The following is a 23,626-nucleotide window of genomic DNA, read 5'->3' on the forward strand; positions in this document are numbered from 1 at the left end:
AAGAAAGCCTTTAATTTCTTCTAACAGTTAGCTAATGGGGGAGATATCTTTAGGGAACTGTGGATGAATCATCTGTTTACCACTGTGGCTGAAATAAGATCTGCATAAAATCCAGACAAATCCCAGTCTTTAAAAGATCAACATCCTTTGAATTGTCTCCTTTCTCTCTTTGTGGTGGGTTGGTCTTGGATGGACACCAGCTGACCACCAAGCTGCTCTATCACTCCTCTCAACAGGACAAGGCCAGTAGGGGGAGAAAATGAGATGGAAAAACCTTTGTGAATCAGGATAGAGACGGTTTATTAAAGGAAAAGCAAAGGCTGCATGCAGAAGCAAAGAAAAATAAAATATTTATTCTCTACTTCCCATTGGCAGGTGATGTCCAGCCACTCCCTGGGAAGTAGAGCATCACTATGCATAGCAGTTGCTCCAGAAAACAAAGGTCATAATAACAAATGCCCTCACCTTGCCCCCTTCTTTCTCTTAGATGTTGTTCTGAGGAGGTGTCATATGGATGGGATATCCCTTTGGTCAGGTTGAGTCAGCTGTCTTGGTTATGTCCCCTCCCAAGATTTTGTCCACCACCAGCCTACTGGTGAAGGGGAATGTTGGAGACACAGCCTTAATGTAGGAGCACTGCTTAGCAGTAGCCAAAACACTGGTGTGTTAGCAACACCTTTCTAGCTACCAGTGCATCACACAGCACCGTGAGGGCTGCTATGGGGAACATTAACTCCAGCTCAGCCAGACCCAGTACACTCCTACAGTGTAAGTCTTTGGGTGTTTGTATTATTTCTGGATGAGGTAGCCTGCTGCTTATTTCCAGGGTTTGCCCTTTTTTCTTCCCTGTGTCCAGACAGGATGAGAAATATGGCAGCTCAAAAACTGTCTCTCATGGGAGGAGACCTTCTCTGTCATTCTTAATGTATTTTTTTTCTGGAAAAGGAGAGAACACACTCTCGTGTGTTGCTGGGGAAATATGGGTGGTGAGGAGAAAATGAACTGTCCCTTGGGATTTTTTTAGTCTGTCTGAGGCTTTTTATTGGAGTCTTCTGTGTTTGGTGACATGAATTAAAGTTGGCCATTTGTCTTCTGCACTTTGCTATTAACTCCTCATCTCCCGGCATGGATAAGTCTCCTTGCCACCAGCAAACCTTCTCTCCCTGTTTTGCGCAGTTTACTCATAAAGATGCACAACAATTAAGCTGATCTGGGAGGCTGGCAGGGCATACTGTCTGTCAGGCATCTGTTGAGAATGTTAGGAGATATGGGCAGGAGGAAATGGTGGGGAAAGGTGGAGTGGCCAAAGGAATGACACTGAAAAAGCTGCAGCATCTCCCCAGCTCCAGAAGAAAATCCCAGAGAGCCAGGAGATGGCTTTCTGAGGAGCGCTGAGCCTATCCTGGTGCCTCTCAGCAGGACCCTTCTGACAGCCTTGCACCATCTGCCCTTCTGGCAGAGGAGAGGGATCCAAGCAAAGAGTGGGCAGAGTGCAGACCCACTGAACCCCTCTGCTGCTTCCCCAACTCATGCTGTAGTATTCCCTGAACAAAACAGTCTACTCTGCCCATCAGGGAAAACCACCTTTTCAGGAACTGCTCTATAACTATTGTTCCTTGAAATAAAATAAAGCTTGAAAAATTCTCTGCAAAGTGCTTGTTTTGTATTGAACTGAGCCTGTAAAGACAAGGTTACTTGTACAGCTTGCTTCTAAAAAATGTCTGCTTGACTGTAACTATGTTACTGCAAATAATATTGCCATTTGTTGGCATTGAGAAAATAATGCTCTCTTGGAGTATTTACCACATGTTTCACCTGCTTCCACTTTGTTTTGTCTTCTCTATTTTCACTCATCTTTGTCTCAGAGCTTTTCTGTCTTACCTTCACTTGGGCTGTGTGTATTTTGCTTCTTTTCACCTCTCCCACATTTCAGACAGCCATCCAGTATTGCAGTGATGACTCGCCAGATTTGGAACCATGCGGAGGTCCGTGGATGGCGTACGCCCAGAAGTCAGGAATCCATGTTGTTTGGCTTTGCACTTGTTTCTACCTGCCATCCCTGCCACTGCCTTTCCTAGTGACTTCCTTCTGTGTCTTGGTGTCCCTGTCAGATGGCAATGAGAATTTTTATTCATCTGTAGAAAATATGTTGAGATTAGGGCACGGGGCTAGGGAAAATACTTCACAAGTACCAACAATTCATTTTTGTTTTAGGTGACAATTTCCTTGGCCAGCTTTTTATATCAATAGTAACATTTATTTAAGCAATGGAGAAATGAAAGATCACATAAAAGGTGATTGATTCCTAGGTGCTAGGCTGAGCCCTGTGTTGTCTGTATTCTTATCACTGTGCTTTGACTGGTACACCTCTGTTCACCTGGAAATTATTCCTGAAATTTTAACAGCTGAGTGAGGCATCTTATCTTGCTTGGTTTGTGCTCTTAATACAAGTAACCCTTTTCCTAGTATAATTTGTCATAAGCATTCCAACTAAATTTGAAGTTGGTGATCGTTTGTTACTGCCTGACAGCATTGTAGTTTCTGGAAAAATGAATTCTTTCTTTCTTTTTTTCTCCAAGGAAGAATTGTATATGCTGTATGTGTTTTTGGGTGCTGAGGCAGTGTTTTTTATGTAGACATATGTTGCCATATTGCTGCGTGGAAGAAGGCAAGATTAGAAGAGTACTTCTTGAATCCTTTGCAGAAGGCATGAAATATTAATTGTTTTGAGTTCCTTTGAGTGAAAGTTAATTTATAGCCTGGACTTTGAAAGCTCTGTCAGTGATAAATAAATCTTATTTCTTACTAGAAAGGTAATTTATGCAACTAGGTCATTGCCCATCCAGATAGTGCAAAGTTCTTGTGCTTATTAAGAACAGTCAAAAGCAAAAAGTAGAAATCTTATGCAAGTGTCTGCAAAAAAACTACTAAATCTTTCCTCAAAAATCAAGGGAGAAATTCCTGAAGATTTTATTATAGCTTTGTAGTCTGTTCTCCTCTTATGGACTCTCAAACCTAAAGCAGTTGTGGTTTCCTTCTGATGGAAAAACTGGATGGATGCTGCTGTTCTGCTCAATCAGTGCATTACATTTCTGACCTAGTAAGAAAGTTCATTGTTTTAGCCTTAAAACCACGTGTTTCTCACAAATGGAGTACTGTCTTTCTAAATGAATGTTTATTTAAATACTGAATGGCATTCAGAGATTTCATAATTCTTCCATAGAACCTAAGTATGATGACTATTTTACATTTGGATATGTTAAGAGCTAGTAGTAGTGAAAGTGTCTACTGGTTTGTAAAGTTGCTTTGTTTAGCAGATGCTGTGTGACAATGACTATAGCACGTATCTTTATATAAAGTGTACAGTTCAGATTGTAATTCTGAAAATCTGGATGACTGCAAAGTTTTGGTTTTCAGTTGTAATGTAATTTTTGGTTGTAATGATTTTATCGAATGTATCCAGTGTAGGACTTATGGTTTAAAAGATGGGGTGGGTTTTTCTGGTGTGGTTGTTTTAGGAAATAAGCAAGTAATGATGTGAAGTGTAGCCAGCAAAGGTAAAGTGAGACATTTGGGCTTTGTTTCCTTTTTTAATAAAAACAGAATGGAATTTCTTTCTGTTAAGCTCGATGTATTACTCCCCTGTGTTTATTTATTTATTTATTTCAGGAATTTGAGGCCTTTCAAACATTTGTGGAAAATCGACTTCCATTTGATATTGTTATTGATGGACTCAATGTTTCCCACATAAAATCCAGAAAGATGCAGTGTGAAAATGTAAGTGCTGGTTAAATATTCATTAAGTGTTTTGTGTATACTGATTGTAAAACAGTGAGTGCCTCATTATTAGTTATCCTCTAGAGAAAATGAGCAAATACTTTGTAGCATGTCACAGTGAAGTTCAAAGAGTTACCTAAGTTTCACAAATTAAAAATTATTAGTGGGGAGATGCTTCTTCTTATATATTTGCCTGTATTAGCTGTAAAATGTCATACATTTCATCATGTATTCAATGTTTATAGTAACAGCTAAGGTCTCAATAATAACATTATTACACAAACACTGTGTGATTGTGTAAGTTTTCATAGTAATAGGGATTTGGGGGAACAGGGTAAATCTGTGTAGAAAATTTAGTCTAATATAGTTATGCTGGTAAAAGCTGTCATTAAGATAACCCCTTACTTAGTTCAGACCGCATCCTGTATACATTTAAACATTATTTCACTTCCTATTGCCTTGAGACTTGAGTCCTGTTTGACAAGGGCAGCTCAAACTGGCTTCAATTCTTTCTGTTTGATGATCCGTAGGAGAAAAATCCTGCTCTTTTGTCAATACCTATGTTTGAGAATTCTTGATACTCACATGTAGCATTTCACTAAGAATTGGCTTAAGGTTATTTGGAGTTTTTTGTCAATCAAATATTTACTTTAAATTAAGAGTAGCAAAAGAGCTGCTCACATGTATTCCAAAGCCAGAATTTAAATTTTCACACTCTTGAAATTAAATTGAATTTATAAATGAGCTTGATAATAAAAGAAGAAATTCACTTGTAGTAATTACAAGAAATGCATTTTTGTTCTAAGAATTACCTAAAAGCTATTGTTAGGAAGTAGTGTATACTCTCATATATGTAGATAGAAGTGAGCTAGGGAGGTTACATAAACCTCCCTAAAAGATGTTTCTGAGTGGCAGTGAGATACTGTCTCACAAAGAGGCTACTTTACTTAGTACAAAAATAGAAAAAAAGTTCACGAGTTATTTGGGTAGGATCAGGGAAGAAGTTTTGATGATCTGAGAAGGATTTCAGGCAGAACATAGGATCACATTGTTTTAGGATCTAGAAAGACAGATCTGTGCTGCCAAAGATGAGGAAGAGAAAGGAATGTCCTTCCTCAGGACAGCTGTGTGCCTGTCCCTCTGTGGGAACTCTAAACAGAGTTCTGTGTGGTTTGTAGAAACTGGAGGCGATGGAGCTAAGAGCCAGCCTGGTTTTGACAGATCATTACTCCTGATTTCTGATCAGAAATGTTACTAGGTGGTATTAGCATGCTGAACAGCATAAATTGCCTTTGAGTTTCTCCTTAGCGTATGCTGTAATGGAAGGACATTGGGATCCCTGGTGCCAAAGAGCTCCAGAAGGACTCTGTGGAGGCATGAACTTTCACTTAGGTTGTTCCTTTTAGGTACATGTCAAAGTTCTTTTGAATCCCAGCTGTTTACTGATTAGGGGATTTTTGGGAAGACCTGCCTTTCCTTCCTACACAACAGAACAGTAACTTGGGCTCACCCCAGCTTATCTCCAGAAGGTTCTCTTAGCTAGAATTTACTTGTCCTATGAGCTATGTTGCTGTTTATTATTATTACATTTTGTAATGCACAAAAAATGTTAATCACTGGGTCTTCTACCAGCCAGTCTTTTGCTGCTCCTGTTTCCTAGATCCTATTTTTGGGAGTATGGAGTCATTACATGAGAGACTGGAGATGCCTGTTATTTCTGCTGTAGACCTGTAGATACTCACTGGCTGAATAGTACCTGTGTTGGCATGGGAAGTGTATATTTGCACTCTAAGCAACAAAATAGCTCCTTCATTTCCCAAAAGAAATAATCTTCTAGACACATGGACTACTAAAGACTTTTTTCTGCATTGTTCCTCTCAATTAATGCTAGATGTCTTTGTACACAATTACAGTAATAACCATCGAGTTTATAGATTTTTCCAAGTGGAAACATTGTTTAAATGCGAGATCATGCTGGATGCTAGTGGATCCTGTTTAATTTCTTCATGACTCTGAACTTCTGTGTTGTAACGTGTCAAAAAAGGACTATGTCTTTGTTCTTATTTTGGATACTTCTGACAAGAAGCATGTATTCTTGTTTTCTGAATGTTTTTTCAAGACTGCTAAAAACAGAAAGAAACCCACAAAGCAGAGCAATCATTTCTTCTGTCTCCAAACTTCTTTCAGAGGAGGGAAGGGAAGGCCACAGTAATCTGGTCACGTGTTGCTTTTCTGGTTATGGGTGTTGCTGCCAAGTAGTCCCCCATCTGTGAATGCTGACCTCCCTGAATGCTGTAGTCTTGTCTTTGAGGGCTGACTCTGCTACAAAACATCCTCTTCTGGAGGCTCCTATCCTCCTGCCTTTGACAGCCAAATGGAAAATGTGGAGTGGCACATATGGGGCATTTACAGCCTGCCTTGTTAAGTTCTTCAGTTTATGTAGGGAAACACAGTGCCGAACTGAGAAGATGGAGAGGAGAAATAATGTGAGAGAAGTGACAGGCAGAGCACAAAGGATGGAAAAAGCCAAGAGTGAAAGCTAGTGAGGTCAAGCTGTCTGACTTTGGTAGCATGACAGTCCCATTTTGAAGAGAGGTATGCTGTGACTACTTCTGCTTGACTAAAGAGGTAGTAAATGAGCAGTGTTTCTGAGGACCTGTATAAAGCTGTCCAGCCTGTCAAAAGGTAAATTATTTTACTTGTCAAGAAGTGAAATTATTTTGAGTCTCCAGGTATGGGTGAGTCTGTGTTCTTTTCAGGGGTTCATTACTACAGCTGTTAGACCCAGACAGGATATTGTTTTATAAAATTTATTTTGTTAGAGTGTGTAGTTAGTATGCAGCATGGTTGAAAGAGAAAATGAGATTGTTGCTCTGTTTCTAACACGCTCTTAAGTGTTACTATTTGCAAATTATTAGTTTCTTTGGAGCACGTCCCTTATGTGATTTAGAGAATGGCAAAATAAAGGGTGTTGTTAAACACAGGAGAAGGCTTAAGATTTATGTGACAAAAACATGGTAATTTAAATGCATTCTGGTCTTAATTTAAATTTAACAAAAAGTACTGTTTAACTTCATAATTTAGAAGTCTTTCCAGAACTGCAGCTGTTCTGATGAAGACCAAGGCTCTAAGTAACTCTTATTCATATGATTAAAATAAAAAAAACATTGATGAAATATTCCTCTCTGTTTCAAACAGCCTAACATTTGTAATTCCGTTTAGGCATCCCTTAGACATCTTGGAGAGGGGCTGGGTTGTGTGGCAAGGCACAGGTACCTTGAGGGATGAGAGGAGACAGAAAAAAAGCAGAAGTTGAAGGACTAAGTTTTACTCATTTAATTCCCAAAGTGTTCTGACATTCTAGAAGACTAGATATGTGACTACCCAGGCAACTTCAGTCCTCATAGCCAGCACTTAGCAAATCATCATGAATATTACTGACTTGGCAGATTTACTGGAACATCCTGTGGCAGTTTCTCAGGTTTATGACACTCTTGCTTTGTCATTATAATCCCCAATCCCCCTTTTTTCTAGGTGGGTCTTATGCTAGGTCTGTTTTGTGGTAGAAATCACCATGTGGCTGCATCAGTTACTGAAAAAAAAAAAAGGCAGCATGAGGATGGTAACAAAGATTTTTTGAGGGCTAGGAAATGATAAGACCATTTGACTTCAAGGCATTGCACACACAGTGACTGTAAACTGTAAAACTGCAACACCGGACAGCACCTCCTTTCAACCCTTTGCTTCCTTACCTGTAGCATTGTAAATTAGACATTAAAGTTGACTCCTTAGTAAAAGATATTATAGAATGGAAATTATTTTTGCTATATAATTCAGACAGTAGAAAAAAACCCCGAACCTCCCTAAAGTCTAAAATCACTCAGTCTAGTCTTCTGCTGCTGTTTAAGACTGTACCTGATGCGTATTTGCCCGACTAAGTCAGTCACTGTGCTGCAAACGTGTGGTTTGTAAATGGAGATATCCTTGCAGTTTAACAAAGCAAAGTTGATTCAGGCTGTATCATGACATGTAGTTAATCCTTTCCTCCAGATGTATCTAATTACATAAATCCTTGCCCAACACAATCATATTTTGGTACTCTCTGTCCTCTGCTGCTGTAACTCTCTGTAGTGCTCTCACCTTTCACCTTGTAAAGGTCAAGAGAGGGAATTTCCACACACTAATGGTCCATTTCTCCTACTAAACAAGCTGTTACATAGTTCTTAAATGGATGTTTTCCTGTTTATCACAATTTTCTTCAGAAGTATTCCTTGGAAGTGAGAGGGAATCCCAGTGCAAGCAGGATATCTAGGCTCTAGAGACCTCTCTTTGGTTGCAAAAGAGGAGTGAAGGCATTTTGTTCTGCTTCAGTTACCCCTAAACTGTGGAGGACCAGGGTGGGAGGTGAGAGAGGGGTGAGAGAGCATGATCTGCAAGAACAATTTGAAGAGTATTTTGGTATTTTTAGTTTACAGTGAGTTTGGTATACTGTAAATTAAGTATGCAGCCAGGTCCTTTTTTTTCACTGTACCCATCTGGTGTTAGAAGTAACTGAACATACATTTCAAACGTGTGTTGGATCAAAGCTAACTCGCAATTCCCTTCTTCAAGCAGTTTGGCAGCTGGGGTCAGCTCTGCCCTAACTTTACCCTCTCTAATGTCTGTATTAAACTCAGACATCTAAAAGATTGGTAAAATAGTTCCAGATTGAGTTACTCGAGGCTGACAATGCACAAAGGAATAGTTTTTGCTCTTGGCAGATAATTCAAAGTAGTTCCTCCTAAACTTAATCAGCACTTCTAGAAATGGACTACATGAGTTTGTGTAATTCCCATGTAAATTGCAGTAGGCCTGTACAATAACTGAGGAAGCCAGATCCTTGCTGCTCCACTCCCTTCCCATCCCGATCTGGTGTCAGCAGCCAGCATACCACATCTCTGGCCTGAAGCAGCAGTCAGCTCCTTCCAGGAAAGCCACCACACCTGCCCTCCTGCACCTCTCACAGGCTGTCACAAAAAGCCAGGCCCTGACTGCTGTAATTTGGATTGCTCTGTGACAGGTGCAGGGGACACCTCATGTTTTGCATCTATTTCTTGTCTCTTCCAGGGAAAGAGCAGCAGGCTTGTTGAGTGGGGATTGCTCTCTGAATTGGGGAAGGGACTAAGTGAATTTTGTGGTACTAATAGTTGTGTGTAAACATATTACTGCATTTTGATTTTTCTGTATGTTAAAGATTTAAAATTACATTTAACAAGAGGATTCAAGGTTTAAAACTAATATTATCATTTTAGTTATTCTAGTGGTTCTGTAATAGTTATTCCTGGACTCCTGGCTGCATTAGCAGTAGGGAAAAGAGTGGGTAGAGAGAAGTTGCAGTTTTGAAAGGAAAGCTGGTAGTGAAAAAGAAGTTCCATCAAGATAAGGGAGAAAAACAGGACATAGCATAGTAGTCTACAGGAAAATGGTGAATGGTCCTGTTAAATTTTTGAAAAAAAACCGACTTTGGCCGCAGAATTAAAGAACCTTGATGAATTATACTTTGTGAATTCAGCTCAGAGCCATTGCTTTGGTATGTACTTTATTCACATTTGCAAGGCTTATTTTCCAAATATAAAAGACAATTATCAAGACAAAAAAAAACCCCATCAGCTCATCAAATGAAGGCAAAGTTAAAAAAAAGAAGGAAAACAGAACATCTGTGACCCATGATTCTCTTGGCTTAATAACCCAAATAAATTTTGAAACATAATTTTGCTTCTTTGAAATCTCTGCCTAATGCCTATAAGTCCTCTATGATGAAACAAGGAGAGCAAAAAATGTATTGGAGCTTGTAGTGTTTGAGAAAAATAGTGAATGAAACTTTCTCTCCTGAGCTCTAGTTACTAAACAGTTTTTGAAGCCATGAAACACACAAGAAAGTTCCTATGCATGCATACATAGTTGACAAATACACATACTAGTATGCTCAGGTTTTCATGTGGTAATCTTTACGAGTCTTCAAGTCTGTCTTACCTGTGCAATGTGCCTAAAAGATCATCTGTTCAGTTATTGAGACAGTGATACTTTGTACAAAACATTAGCTCTACTGTATGAGCTGTCCTACAAAACAAGCAGTTATTAATAATTTCGACCCCAAAATCTCATGCATGGAAAAGAATTTTTTTCTTCTCTGACTCCTTTGGCAGCATCTGTGATTTGTTCAAGTACTTTACTGTCTGTAAATGAAGCAAGAATGAAGTAGATCCATGAGTCATTCTCTGTTCAGAATCAATACATCCAACAGAGGTCTTATTTGTCATACTGTGACAGTTCATCAATTCTTCCTCCCACCAACTCTCGTCTTACCACTCAACAAAGCAGTCAGATATGTTTGTTCATTTGCTCTCAGCCTTTTCCATCTCTTTTTTTTTTTTTTCTGTCTTCTAATGGTAGTTCAAGTTTGCATTTCCATGATAACAAAACATTTGGCCTATTGCTCAAGATTGGAGAGATTTTTGTCTTTGCAACATGTGTTTCATTCTTTAGACCTGTACTTCCATTTCCTGTAAGTATTGCACAAAGCACAAAGATGAAGATTTTTGGTGTTTTCATTGAAAATCACCTTCAGCATCTGTAACCTGATCTTAGAAAAGAAAGATGCTCAAGCAGTAAGGGGTACTCTTGAAACTTCGCGTATTTTTAGTGTTAGAGATTCATGACTGAAATATTCAGCATTGCATCCATATCTCATCAGTTAGTTTCTGGGGGTTCCTTGGATATCCCAGCAGAAGAACTCAGTTCTTCTCCAAACACACATCTCAGAGATTGATACCAATCTGTTGAAATCTTCCCCCTCTTCTGTATTGGGGCTATCCTAATATAGCATAGCTCAAGCTCAAGAATTTTTGTCACCAGATGCAGAAGAACAAAGCTGTTAAGTTTCTCAGGAGAGCTGAAGGAGATAGACTCAGTTGCCAGTGAAATCTAGAGGGAAGGCCTGGCCTGCAAGTTCTCCTCTCCCTGCAGCTCTTCTGAAGCCCAGCAGTTCCTGGTTGTGGCTAACAGAGAAGTAAAAGGGCATTTATTGCGTTGAACTTTGTATACCTATACACTGTAAGTGAAGGTGGATTGGACATCAGTGTGTCAGAGGTTTTAGAAGTACTCCTACAACTGGTTGGCACAGGTGCTTCCACCAAGGAAATGCCCGTGTTGACTACACACCTTAAGCCACCAAGTCTGGCTCTTTCCATAAGGGTATGCTCCACTGTCCTTCACTGCTTCAGCAACACTGGGACAGGAGAGTAGGAGGTAGATGGGACATCTTAAGAAGGGAAGCACAAAGTCAGACTGGCTACTTGTGAATACAGGGGAAACTGTCTTAAAACTTAAAAATTCCCAACATTGTGAAATAGGGGAAGGGAAGCTGACAGGATTCCCTGAGTAAATGCCTGATCAGTCGACTGTAAGCAATTACTTTTCCTTTCAGAGGTTTCCGCTCTGGTTTTGCATTTCCTGGTGAGAATAGAGCAGCAGAAATTGATCAAGTTAAAGAAATCTGACTATCAGGCATTTTGACAACTTCTCCCTGTTACTTTCTCTCAGAGTCAGATTCTTCCTGGTGCTGCCTCCCATTACTATTTGTAACCTTTGTATCTGGCTATTAATCAATGAAGCCCATGTGGTTAAATTAATGATCTCTATTGGTTTCCATTTGGTGTTTGTGATTTTTACCTTTGTATTTGGTGATAATAGAAAATCAACAGTTAATGTAAGTACAGGAACACCCAAGCACACCTTTTTTCTTTGCAAGTGAATTTGCACCATATATGTTTCATAACAAGATTCTTCTAATCACTAGGAATATAAGCTTGAAATTCAGCAGACCAGAGTGAACCTGCCTTGATGCTTCATGTTCCAGTGAACTTGGTAACTATAGCAAACAGGTTGGTTGTTATCTGCTGTAGAGAAGGCCTGCTAAAATCTAGGTGATTAAGTCAAATAAACATGTCTTCTGACCTGGATGAGCTTCTATCTTGCTGTTTTCACTTCTCCCTTAGAAACCACAAGATGGGGTTTTTTTGTGCGTAGCTCAACTGATTCACATAATCATGGAATTGTAATCAGTGGCGCAGTAAGAGGTGTTGGGCCTCCAAATTCGAAACCTGGTCTTCAGGGAACTGAACTGCTTCTAAAGAAGTGATTCTCATATGAAAAGTCTGCGTAGTAGTGCAAGGCTACGAAAAGCATGCCAGAAAATGTGAAGGTTGGGTTACTATAGGCCAGTTCTCTATAAGAATAAAGATTTTATTTGAATGTGAGAAGTGCTGGTTTACTGTCATCTTAAAGGCAGCATAGATAATCCTCAGGACAGTGATTGTGTTCATTCATGTACATCTGGATTTATTTATATATTTGAAAAGCAACCAGTTTTGGGTTCATGCTTGGCTTTTACATTTAATATGCTATTTCTAGTAAAAGTAGGAAAGAAAACATATTTGAAAGTTGTGTTATCTGAAGGAGAAAAGGTACAACATAAAAAAAGCCTAAAGTGCATTTGGATTTGTTTATAAAGCCATGAAATCCTGATTTTTTTGAACAGTATGTTATTCCTAGGGATTTCCGCATATTGACATGATGTTTAATGATCGAGCAATCCATTAAGCTGCACTTTTTGTTTTTTCTCTAGTTGCAGGATTGGAAGAGACATTTATTTATAAGTAAATATATTTAAATTGAGATTATTAAATTATTATAACCTGCAATGAAGTTTAACACTGAAGTTAAAGTAATTTTATTTTTTTAATCTAGACTCATAGAAAATCAAGTACAATTGTCCACAGCTTTTAATCTAAATCCCTTCATAAACTGATTATTTTGTGTTGTCTGGAACATGGAAATAGAAACTCCTATTTGAATCTAGGAGACTGATGTCACCAGAATTAAAATTCTATTCTGGGAATGACAATCATTCTGGCAGTATTCTTGCTTAAAACCAATTCACAAGAATTCCTGTTTCAAACTGAACTTCCATAAAATGGTAAGAGCTCTTACCCAAAATACTGTTGCCTATTAGAGGTGACATTCTGTATCAAACACTTCTTAATGCAAACCTCACCTTTTGCCAGTATTGATTTTGTACATCAGATACAGACATGAAAGGGAAGAGGCTATCCCTATTCTACTTTTTACTTATTTTGTAAGGGTACATTTATGTAGTTCTTCCAAATAACCGAGGAGCAAGGAGGCAAGGCAAAAAAACTAAGAGTCAAAATAAAATAGTCCCTATGCTAATTCAGATTTATGCTTTTATCTGGGGTGTTAATCTAAATTAGATCAAATCAGATTAAACTAATATGTTTACTTGTGTTAATATAAAGAGGAGATCTCATTCAGGTAGCTGCTGCATTGTCCTATCCTTGCACAATGCTTCCTGTAGTGACTGTTAAAACTGGACCTGTACTTCAGTCATATCGCTGATACCAACTTACCTCTTAGATAAATCAGAAAGTATTAGTGATGCTTATGTCTGTCCTTATCATTGTCCAGCTTTTATCCATTTACCTGCTTGCTTCTATGCTCAACAAAAAGGAAGCAGTGAGTTGGCAGTAATATTTCTTCTGCCTCTAATGTTTTGAATTTTTGAGTCTTGAGTTTTTAAGGAGTCACGTTGACATGGCTGAGCAAGCTGTGTACAGTGTGTGTGTACTAGTTTGAAAACAAACCCGTGAGAGGCACCAAGTCAGAATAACAATTTGATGGGGAAATTAAAGAAAAAGAAAAAAAAACTAAAAGAAAACACTGGTTCAAACTGACAGAGTCAAGATACAACCTGACACCCTGTTAGTCAGGGTGGTGGTAGCAGTCCGGTGGAATGGTGGCTGCTGTCCTGAAGCAGTGATCCTGTAGAAAAGGGTCTGCTCTTCCTCAGAAGGTCCAGTGGTGGCTATGTAGCTCCTGTCCTCTGGAAATCCAGTGGAAAGGTTATCTCTGGTGTTCAGAATCTCAGATTATATCCAGGATGGAATGCTTGGTTCCTCTCTCTGGGTGGAGCATCTCACAATGGGGTAATGAGTCATGAGGCCAAGTGTTGATTAGGCTCATTAAGAGAAGATAGTCCGGAGGGAGTTACCTCTGAGTCCTGAGGCATGGCATTGATGGGCCATTAACAGAAAGATAGTCTGGGGGTAGGAGGCAAGGAAACACTGCCCCACCTGGTTTCAACAGCTCATGAGGATGGTAATAGAATACACTGCAACCCAGGACAGTTTGCCATAAGCTCTCTAACAGCAGCTAAAAGCCAGTTCAGTTCCAAAGGTTCTGAAGCTGTTACTGTTCAGAAGTTGTTCCTGACTTACGTGGTATATCAGTGTGGGAAGATCAACCTTGCTGCTGCCTTCGCTCCTTGTTTATTTCCTAATTGTGTGATACTTTGGTAAGCTAGGTAGCGCTTACACTATACACTGGAAAAAAAAAAAATAGAAGTATGATGCAGGTGTTTGTTAGAGCTGTGGTTCACTGGAGTTTGAGCTTCTACACTCAGTGCAAGCTTAAGAAAAGTACAGTGGAATACCTATTTCTTGAATGCTACCTATATCTGATTGATTGGTTGATAGGAATTAGCTTCCACCACAGCCCTAAGTTGCCACACATGTGAATAAATAAAATTAAGTAGTAGTAAGAGGGCTGCAAAGAAGTAGTCATAGAGCAGAACCAGTCAGTCTTAATGATGTTGATTTATCCTGCTCCTTATTAGGACCTTATTAGGAGTAGTTACCCTGGGCTCTTCTAATGTTAGTGTCACTATGCTTCTTTCATCATCAGAAGTCATGTACGTGGTATCACTGTAAAACATTGCAATGTGCTCTTTAAATCCATTTATGTGGAATGGCCATAAGACTCAATAGTGAGAGGAAGTGTCTTAAAGAATTGGAGGGTTTTGACATTTTCACTTCTCATTGATATGTATCTGCATATCATGCCTTAAAGAGTGAAATTTCTTAACTTTCCATTGAATGGGCATTCCCAAATGGGCTTTCAGAAATCTGAAATGCTATAGGTTAGGGATTTCTTTTTTGTCATCCCACCCACTCTCGTTTCCACAAGCCCATTTAGCCCACCAGCCTAGTTAACATAACCAGTAGTAAAACAGTTTTAACCATTTGCTATCTGATAAATTTGGTAAACAAAACACTTCTGATATTACAGTTCTGTCTTGCACTTGAGCACTGCTGTTCAGTCCTGGATGCTCCAGAGTTGTTAGCTGGGTATCTGCATCTTTTCCATGGAAAGGGACAAAAGAGGGAAAGATGCAATATAATTCCTCAAAAGTGCTGGCTGGTATAGTCATATAGATACCTGGAAAGCATAACTCTGAGCCCCCAAGCCACAAGTTGCTTTAAAAAAATAGATCCTTTTATGAAATAGGGGTGGGGCTTGGGAGTTGTTCTTATTTGGCTTCTGTTGTCCAAGCCTGTCTGGTGGTCATATTTTCATATTCTCAAGCTTGTTTCTCTTGACAAGGGGAAAAAAATGGCTAAGTAGACAAAGTTTTTCATATAACCAGTTGTTCCCAAGGGGTTGAGCCTTTAGACAAATGGCAGATATTATCTGTAATTCATTTGTGTGAGCTGACAATATTATCTATTTGTCAAATTTCTGTATCTTCTGAGTTAAAGAAAAATACTTCAGATAAAACAGTGGCCTGCCCAGGGTCCAGGTATTGAGTATTGCAGACTGCTACCAATATACTTGCATTAAAAGCATCAAAGTAAAAAGATTCGATCTTGTGGATTTTTGCTATCATGGTGGGCTTTGAGACTTTCACTGCCTAGGATCTCCAGGCATGGACACTGCTGGCAGTGTTACTAGTAGTAAAATGACCTGTCTTCAAAGATTCACAATCAAACGTAATGGCTGTCAAGATAAATAATGCTGACCCACATTTTACATCAGCTGCATTACACTGCATCACATTTTTGTTGGTTTTGTAGGAACAGTGGGTTTCTTGCCAGGGTAAGCCTTGATCCAACTGAGACAGTTGAACCTCTGTCTCATGGTACTGGCAGTGCAAGGTGTACTCATGTATATGAAAGTGCCCTGGGTTTTCTCCAATCTGGTAAATACAGTTATGCTCTTATCAATATGAAACAGATTCCCTCCTAGGTTCGTCCTTGCTGAAAGCTTTGGTTTCATGGTTGACCCAGGACTGATAGGTCGGACTCTGACCACACAGCTGCTCCTCCCTCTCAGACCTTTGTGCTTTAGTTTGCTTCTGCTGATTTTTATACTGTTGAAGAAGAATATTTTATATGTTCTCTTTCATATTAAACAAAATTTTCCTGTTCCTGACCTTCACAGAGAAATCACCACTCATTTCAGTAGTGTTTGTTAATGTATTTATATGTGTTAAGAGCTGCAAAGGTTCTTACTGAAACAATTGTTTTAGGAGGTGTATAAAAGTTTTGAAGGTAACCTCTGTATAAAAATCTGTAGCAGGCAACTGGAAAATAGTACTAATGAGAAACAGCAGAAAGGCAGTGTGAAAATTGTGTTATAAATATTTGCAGCATGTTGTACTCTGATGCTTTTTTTCAACTGCAAGTTGTCAATTTACTGATGTTTTCTTGGTTATCATGTCATTCTACCTGGATGTCTGCTATCCTGTGAGCATAGAAAGAGTCCTTATGTTAAAGTATTTTGTGGAACTCTCAAGTTTATTAAAATCTGGGATGTCTCTGTAGAAGCATATGTTTAATATAACATAACAGCATCATGCCTGTGCCTGCTGTTACAGTGATGTCCCCAGCTGCTGCAGGACCTTTCCTCAAAGAAAAAAAGTACTGTCTGGGACTTTTTGAACCACAAATAGGACACAGGGAAAACACTTAACAACACACTAGGTCAGTCACGCTGTACAGACATCTGCATAGGACAGTGGTGAGAGCTGAGGTGTTTGTACCTTTTAAACTGTCAGTTTCAGTCTTAAAAGCTGATTTCAGTCCTGCACCGAGTTATTTCCTATCTGTGGAAAGGATCAGTCAAGCTTGTGCTTTCATTTTCATAACATCCCATTACCACTGCCGCTGCCACCACCACCTGGAGATTCTGTTCACATTCTGGATTTTCAGCACTTAAATATAACTTCTGATCCACTCTGTGAAAATCTTAAGACTGGCACAGCTCCATTGGGTTCACAAATGTTCCTTTTTAACAGCTACATGGTTTCTAGTTCATTTCCAATAGCTATATTTTTACATTGTTTCTAAAATGAAAAATGGTAAGAGAAACTGCCTTATGTCCTTACTTTTTTGTATACAGTGCTCTGATAATAGTAGAAAAGCAAGATTACCAATGTAATTGCAAAGACTAGCTTTCTAGTGAAAGAAGGCAGACCCCTGAAGCTGTGACTTCAGCAGGACAGTTATTCCATTTACAGTCAGTGGCTCTGACAGGTAAAGTTTCACATCTGAAGCTTATGCAAGAATAAGAGTAAAACCTCCTACCTGTTCATTTTTATGTAACTTTCTTCCTTAAGAGTATAAAGATGATGTATGTGTAATATTGGTGCAAGAAGCAATGTGTAGTGATCAGTAAGAAAATAACTGTTGAAGAAACAGCAGTACAGGCAGAAAGAATTAAAGGATGAGAACAAAGGATAATATTGATATGTGGAAATGCAAAGGGAACACTTGCAGGTTTTACACATTTCTTTTCCTACTTTGGTATAATCACAGATAGACTGTTACCACCTAACTCCTCTCCTTGGTGTGGCAGGTTGATACTTTCTAATCTTTTGTAAATCTCCAGGTTTTGGTACAAAATAGTAGGTTCTCAGGAGATGTCTGGTTAAAATCGAATCCACGTAAGCTGCCCCTTATATATTCTCAAGATCTTGGTATTTATTCTTTTTTACAAGAAAGAAGATGAGTAAAAAGAGAGATAAAAGTATACAACAGTATGAGCTATGGAGAAAAAATACCTCAAAGAAGATCAGAAAAGGACAAATACCTTTGTCCTTTTACATGACTCTAGAAAGGAAGACATTCAGAAAATTTAAATTCATGAACAAAAATGCTTTGGTGCCAGTCCACAACTAAAATAGAAAACTCTAAGTTTTAATTAAAAGAAAAAAAGTAAGTTGTTAGGACTGGGCTATAGTTAATGGTGAATTGGACATTTCCCACTTGCTATCCTAGCAGAATGCTGCTTTGGATTTCAGATTCACCCTTTCTCTTACATCTTTATTCCTACTTCATAATTGCTGACTCAACATCAAAGGGTCTGCTTGTACATTTAAATCAATATTACATTTTTTAGTAAGTGATTGGGAAAGAAAATAGTATTGTAGCTGATTAACAAAATTTTTGGATTTAGAAACTTGACTGGCACTGAAATAATTTACAGTATTCAAGTTCCAAAAATGCAGTTAGACAGCTGAAGAATATTTGTTTGTCTGTGTATTTCTTGAATTGTAAGAGTCAGAAAAATTTGTCTGTTTTTCTCTTTTGCAACTTGTACTATAAAATTCAGCAATTCCCCAGCTGTCCATATCTTCTTTAGTCATCATTTCTAGAGTTCTTGGCATTGTTCATTTAATAGCATGCTATGTTAACTATTGTCACTACCCATTTTTCTTCCTTTTATTTGTGGTTGAACTTCATTCATCTAAAGATCATGGTGATGAAAATATTACCATTCAAAAGCAGAGACATTCAAAAAGCGTGAGCAAGAATGTTCACACTAAAAGGTTTCTCAGGTGTAAGGTTTGACAAAGTGGCTGAGATCTTTCGAAGATGACAGTCCATTCTAAAAAGCCAGATTCCAAAAAGCTAGTGGCTCCTCCCCCGATGATCCCCCACCTACCTCCCCGTTCTTCATGTCATACACACACTTCAATTCTGTGTTTAAGTTGTGTATGTATTTCTTCGCTCTCTGCATGCATCCCACTGTGATTCTGTTAATTCTCCTAGGAAATACTGCTTCACTGCTGGTCAGCTTACTCCTTGTGCCTTTTGAGAATAAGACAGAGCAGAATATGACTGTAATTAGATAGAAAATACCTATTTCAAAACATTTTTTTCTTATATGGTTCTCTGCTGGAAAGATAGGCACCTATTCCTCCCTATCTGCACAGGAGAAATTCATAATAGTCTTACCAAATCTGAAGTTGATTTACACAGTTTTGGTTTATATTGTGCTGTTCTCTGAGCTCATCAGTAGAATAAAAGACAGGGGTGGCTCTGTTTGAAATTGGAAACTTTACCTACAGTTTATAATACAGCAGAATGTAGTCTCAGAGATTATTTACAAACATATTCCTTCTACATTCAGAATTGTTTCAGGGATTATCTTGAGCAGATTGCATCTTCAGTTGAAATCAAATGGAGTTGTAATTAAAGATATCCCCATTACTGGTATAACAGCCAGGATACCATGAATACAGAAAAATACAAATTGTGCTGTTGCTTCTGTATCTGACCTGAATATATTTACAGCTACTCTGCTTCATTCTCCCCACTACTCAGGATACAAGATGGCTCATTAGCTTGGTCACAGTCCATGGGGTATTGTTGTAGTTAATTTTGACCTGAAAGGAAAGCATTTACATTCACCCAGTGTTGCAACTGAGCCAAGTCCTCCAGGCAGTGGGAACACTGGACTGTGCAGGAGCACCAGGTGTCTTGGTACACACTTGATACCAGTTAGTTTGGACCTGGCTGCAAAAGCATCTTTGGCCTCTGAACACAAACTTACTCTGCAAGTAGCAGAGCTATATTTAGGCATCACCTCATCTGAGCAAACTAAGGCTACTGTACCATCATCAATCTATATTAAATCAACTTGGGAATCTGCTTCTGTGGTTTAGTTTTCCTGCTCAATCAATAATCTGCCTTTGATTAATAGTGTTGACTGTTAAGAGTAAAAGCTAACATCTAAAAATGAACTGCAAATTTTAATGAACTGTGATAGGGAGTTAAGGCATATCTCTAGTAATGTGTCAAGAGAGGATAAGTCAATTCTAGGTGCAGAGTCAATGCAGACAGGTTAAAACATGTTAAACATTGTGTGATTGCCATCATTGATGTGTGACGTGCTGTCACTGGTAGAGTTTTGCATCATGATGTGTTACATCAATCTAAATAGTTTTACTGTAACACAGGATACAAATATTCCCAACAAAATTGTTTCTGCAGTATTGCAGAGATCCCTGGTGTTGTAAGGGATAATTCCAAGGGTTAGCTGTTGGCTGTCTGAAGAGCAGAAAGTAAACCAGGCTGATTAATCTGTGACTGTTACTTACTCATCCATCACTGCTTTCCCTTCAAAGTAGCTACTCCCTTGCTAGTCAGGGACAGGTAATCTCTAGGGAAATCAAGAAATGTGTATACTGCCCTTGTATTTGAGTTAAGAGGACTTGAGACTAATTTATACTGTGTCATCAATAATAATGTGGAGAATATAAGCAGCATTTGTATTTGGTGCTGTGGTAATGGTATTGAATGTGGTTTGGTGAAATTACCAGGCTCAGTGAGAAAGTCCAGCCTTTCTTGCAAGCAGCACACATGCCTTCCCTGAATAACTGGCTGTCCTGTGGGAAAAATCTCTGGCTTCTCATCGTGTCTCTCTCCTGTGTGTGGACTAAAGTAAACAGGTTTTTCTTGAGGTTATTTTCTTGGTCTACAGTATGGAAAAGGGGAACCAAAAATGGTGAAACTCTTAAATAAATGTGGTGGTGAAAGGAATTCATTCATAGAATCATAGAATGTCCTGATTTGGAAGGGACCTACAAGGATCATCAAAGTCCCAACTCTTGGCCCTGTGCAGGACACCCCAAGAATTGCACCATGTCCCTGACAGTGTTGCCCAAGCGCTTCTTGAACTCTGTCAGGCTTGGTGCTATGACCACTTCCCTGGGAAACCTGTTCCAGTGCCCACACACCCTCTAGGTGAAGAACCTTTTCCCAATATCCAATCTAAAACTTCCCTTACCCAGCTTCAGGCCATTCCCAGGACATGGGTTCTGTCACTGGTCACCAAAGAGATCAGTGCCTGCCCCTCCTCTTCCCCTCAAGAGGAAGCTGTAACTGCAGTGAGGTCTCCCCTCAGTCTCCTCTTGTCCACACTGAACAGACTGAACATGACCTCTGTGCTGCTCGTACAGCTTCCCCTCCAGGCCCTTCACCATCTTCATTGCTCTCCTTTGGATGCTCTCAAACAGCTTCATGTCTGTTTTATATTGTGGCGCCCAAAACTACACCCAGGACTCGAGGTGAGGCCGCACTAGTGAAGTGGGACAATCACCTCTTTTGACTGGCTCCAATTTCTTGCTAAACTTTGGAGACAATGCTTATGCTTAGCCCTGCCTGACAGAGTGCAGTAATGGCAGCTCTGAACCTGTGGTCTGTGTTGGAGTTTCCTTTGCAGTTTCACAGCTACAGTTGGGTGGGAGGCAGCACTAACAACAGGTGTAAATAGAGCAGTTTGTTGCTCTTACTAGCAGATAACCTGTAGGTGAGTTTTGCTTTTAAATGGCAGTTAGTGAAACCAAATGTTTAAGCAATGTCGAGCATGATTTATTAATAAAAAATGTGATTTAAATATTTTTTGGTGGTTACTTCTTCATGCTATAGGTGTATACAGGTGAGTCACTTTTTGCTGAATCACTGAGTTGTGTGCCTCCCAGCAGCAGTGTGTAGGGATTTCCCATTTCACAAGTGGGAATCTACCAGTAGTACCTAAGGAGAAAAGCTGTCCTACCTCCAGGTTACCTTTGAAACTGGGGACACATGGCACAGTGTGACCTAGTGATCAGAAAGGGACTGGCAGTGAAGTCTTAGGAAATCCGTATCCTGCTCTGTAGATAGTTCCTTGTATGAGTTAGAGTAATTAATCTGTCTTCCTTGTGTTCCATTATACACTCATATAACTTTGGGAAATACTAGATTAATAAAATACCCCTGACTTTTAAAATGAGAGATCACTACTGCTGTTTTTGTATTAACACTATTATGTTCAGTTAGTTTCCTCTGTGACTGAAAAAAGTGTTACTGAGTGTCTCACATCTTCCTTTCTTGAGAAGCAGCCAGGCATGGGAGTAGACACACTTAGGAAACCCTCCATGTAAGTTCTGTGACTCCTTTCAGACCACCCCCATTAAGTGCCCAAGCCTAAAGTGAGATAAAATGCTTTTTGCTAAAGTTGTGTCAGATTGGGGGGGTGTGCAGTACAAAATTATTTTTATCTTAGGAAAACAGAAATAATTTCTATATTCTGTATTTTAGTTGTGTAAGATTAATATCTGTGTTAAGTAGAGGAGGGACAGTGGGTTGTTATGTAAGCAGGAGTTTCAAAATGTTAAAATGTTGACTCTTTAATTTTCCTACATTTTAAGCCTGGTTCAAGTTTTTCCATTGCTGTAGCTAATGTATACCAGCCTCTCAATTTTTTTCCAGAAGCAGTTCACACTAGAAAACCTCATATATTAATAATATGTAGGACAAGGAAGTCCACATGACTAACAGGTACAAAGTGCCACTAGTTATAACCTCCAGAAAGACTTACAGGAGCTGGATCCAAGACACTTTAAGTCTTTCATAAACTTGGGAACAGCCACTATTGACCAATCTGTATCTGGAACAGTTTTTTAACTTCGTTTTTCACATTATTTTTTGCTAACCTTCCCTTAATGTAGCAAAGCATTAGGCAAAAAGTATTTTCAGTTGGAATTTGTAAGGGTTTGCTAAAGTTACTCATGGTTATTATTTCTTCACTGTTGACTTCTGTACATGAAAATGTCTGTGGATGCAGTAGCTACATTCCTAAGTTTCATTAGCTTTAATGAACTCAGATTAACCAATTTAATTCTCCTTTGGTATTTGTATCCAGCTATTTGCAGGCCTGGTTCAGTGCATGAGAAGTTACTGAATTTGACCTTTTCCTGCTCATGTTATGTTTTGTTTGTTTTAACTAGGGAAAAGTAGATTGTATGCATGTATAGCCAATAGCCAGTGTGATCTCCTGGAAGCAGGAAGCCAGTTCCAATAGGTACTGTTAGGTGTTTGTGCTTTTCATTAGCACCAAGCCCCTATATCTGTATGAAAACAGAGCCTTTAGTCCCTCAGAATCAATACTGGCAACAGCAGCTTATAGCTCAACAGTTTGAATTAATGTAGAAAATCTTCTGGCCTTCTCTCCCTGATCTCAGATCCAGATTCATGGCATCAATTTGAGCCATTTGCAGGTCCTTTCCTGTGAAGGGCAGTCCCACACTTCCTGTCCTCACCACCTCCAGCAATGTGTTCCCATCAGTCATTGAACCTTTGACTCAAGTCTGTCTGTTGGGTTGCTGCAAGCTCAACCCTACAAAAAAAATGTCTTTTGTTGGATTAGTGAGCTTGTGGGTAGTTGTGACATAGATCTGACACAACAGAAGTAGTGAGAATGTGCATCTTGAGAGAAGACTGAGTGTTGAGAGAAGACTGAGTGGGGCCACTCCTTTCTCTTGGTACTTGAAGGTAGATGAAACAAAATGCATTGTAAAATGGCACACAACAGTTACATGAACAATTCTTTCCCTGAACCAAAAGTGAGTGATACCAAAAAACGATAAGGATCACAAATAGAAGAAAAGGAGGGAAAAGAGCAAGAGGAGAAGGGCAATTGAAGGTATTACAGGGAGAAAAAGTAACAAGGAAGAGAGAAGTAGCTAGAAAAGCAGGAAGAAGGATTAAAGAATAATCAGGAGATTGTATGTTGACAAATAGTGGCAGCAAATGCAGGTAAAAATCAGGAAATACCTTTCCCCGGTGGTTGTGCATACTGTCCGTGTCTTTCAAATATGAGAGATATATGAATCTCAAGAAAGAATTCT

General features: G+C 39.1%; 1 protein-coding gene across 1 annotated transcript in view; it reads left to right on the top strand.

Annotated features, from left to right (window-relative positions):
* Positions 1–23,626, top strand: part of PRORP (protein only RNase P catalytic subunit) — a 41,518-nt gene that overhangs the window by 13,965 nt on the left and 3,927 nt on the right. Inside the window, exon 5 of the mRNA XM_082283925.1 lies at positions 3,670–3,777. Within this exon, the coding sequence (XP_082140051.1) occupies positions 3,670–3,777 (108 nt within the window). The remainder of the gene's footprint in view (positions 1–3,669; positions 3,778–23,626) is intronic.

This window comes from Coloeus monedula, assembly GCF_965178545.1.
Source record: "Coloeus monedula genome assembly, chromosome: 6".
In the NCBI taxonomy this organism is placed as follows: Eukaryota; Metazoa; Chordata; class Aves; order Passeriformes; family Corvidae; genus Coloeus; species Coloeus monedula.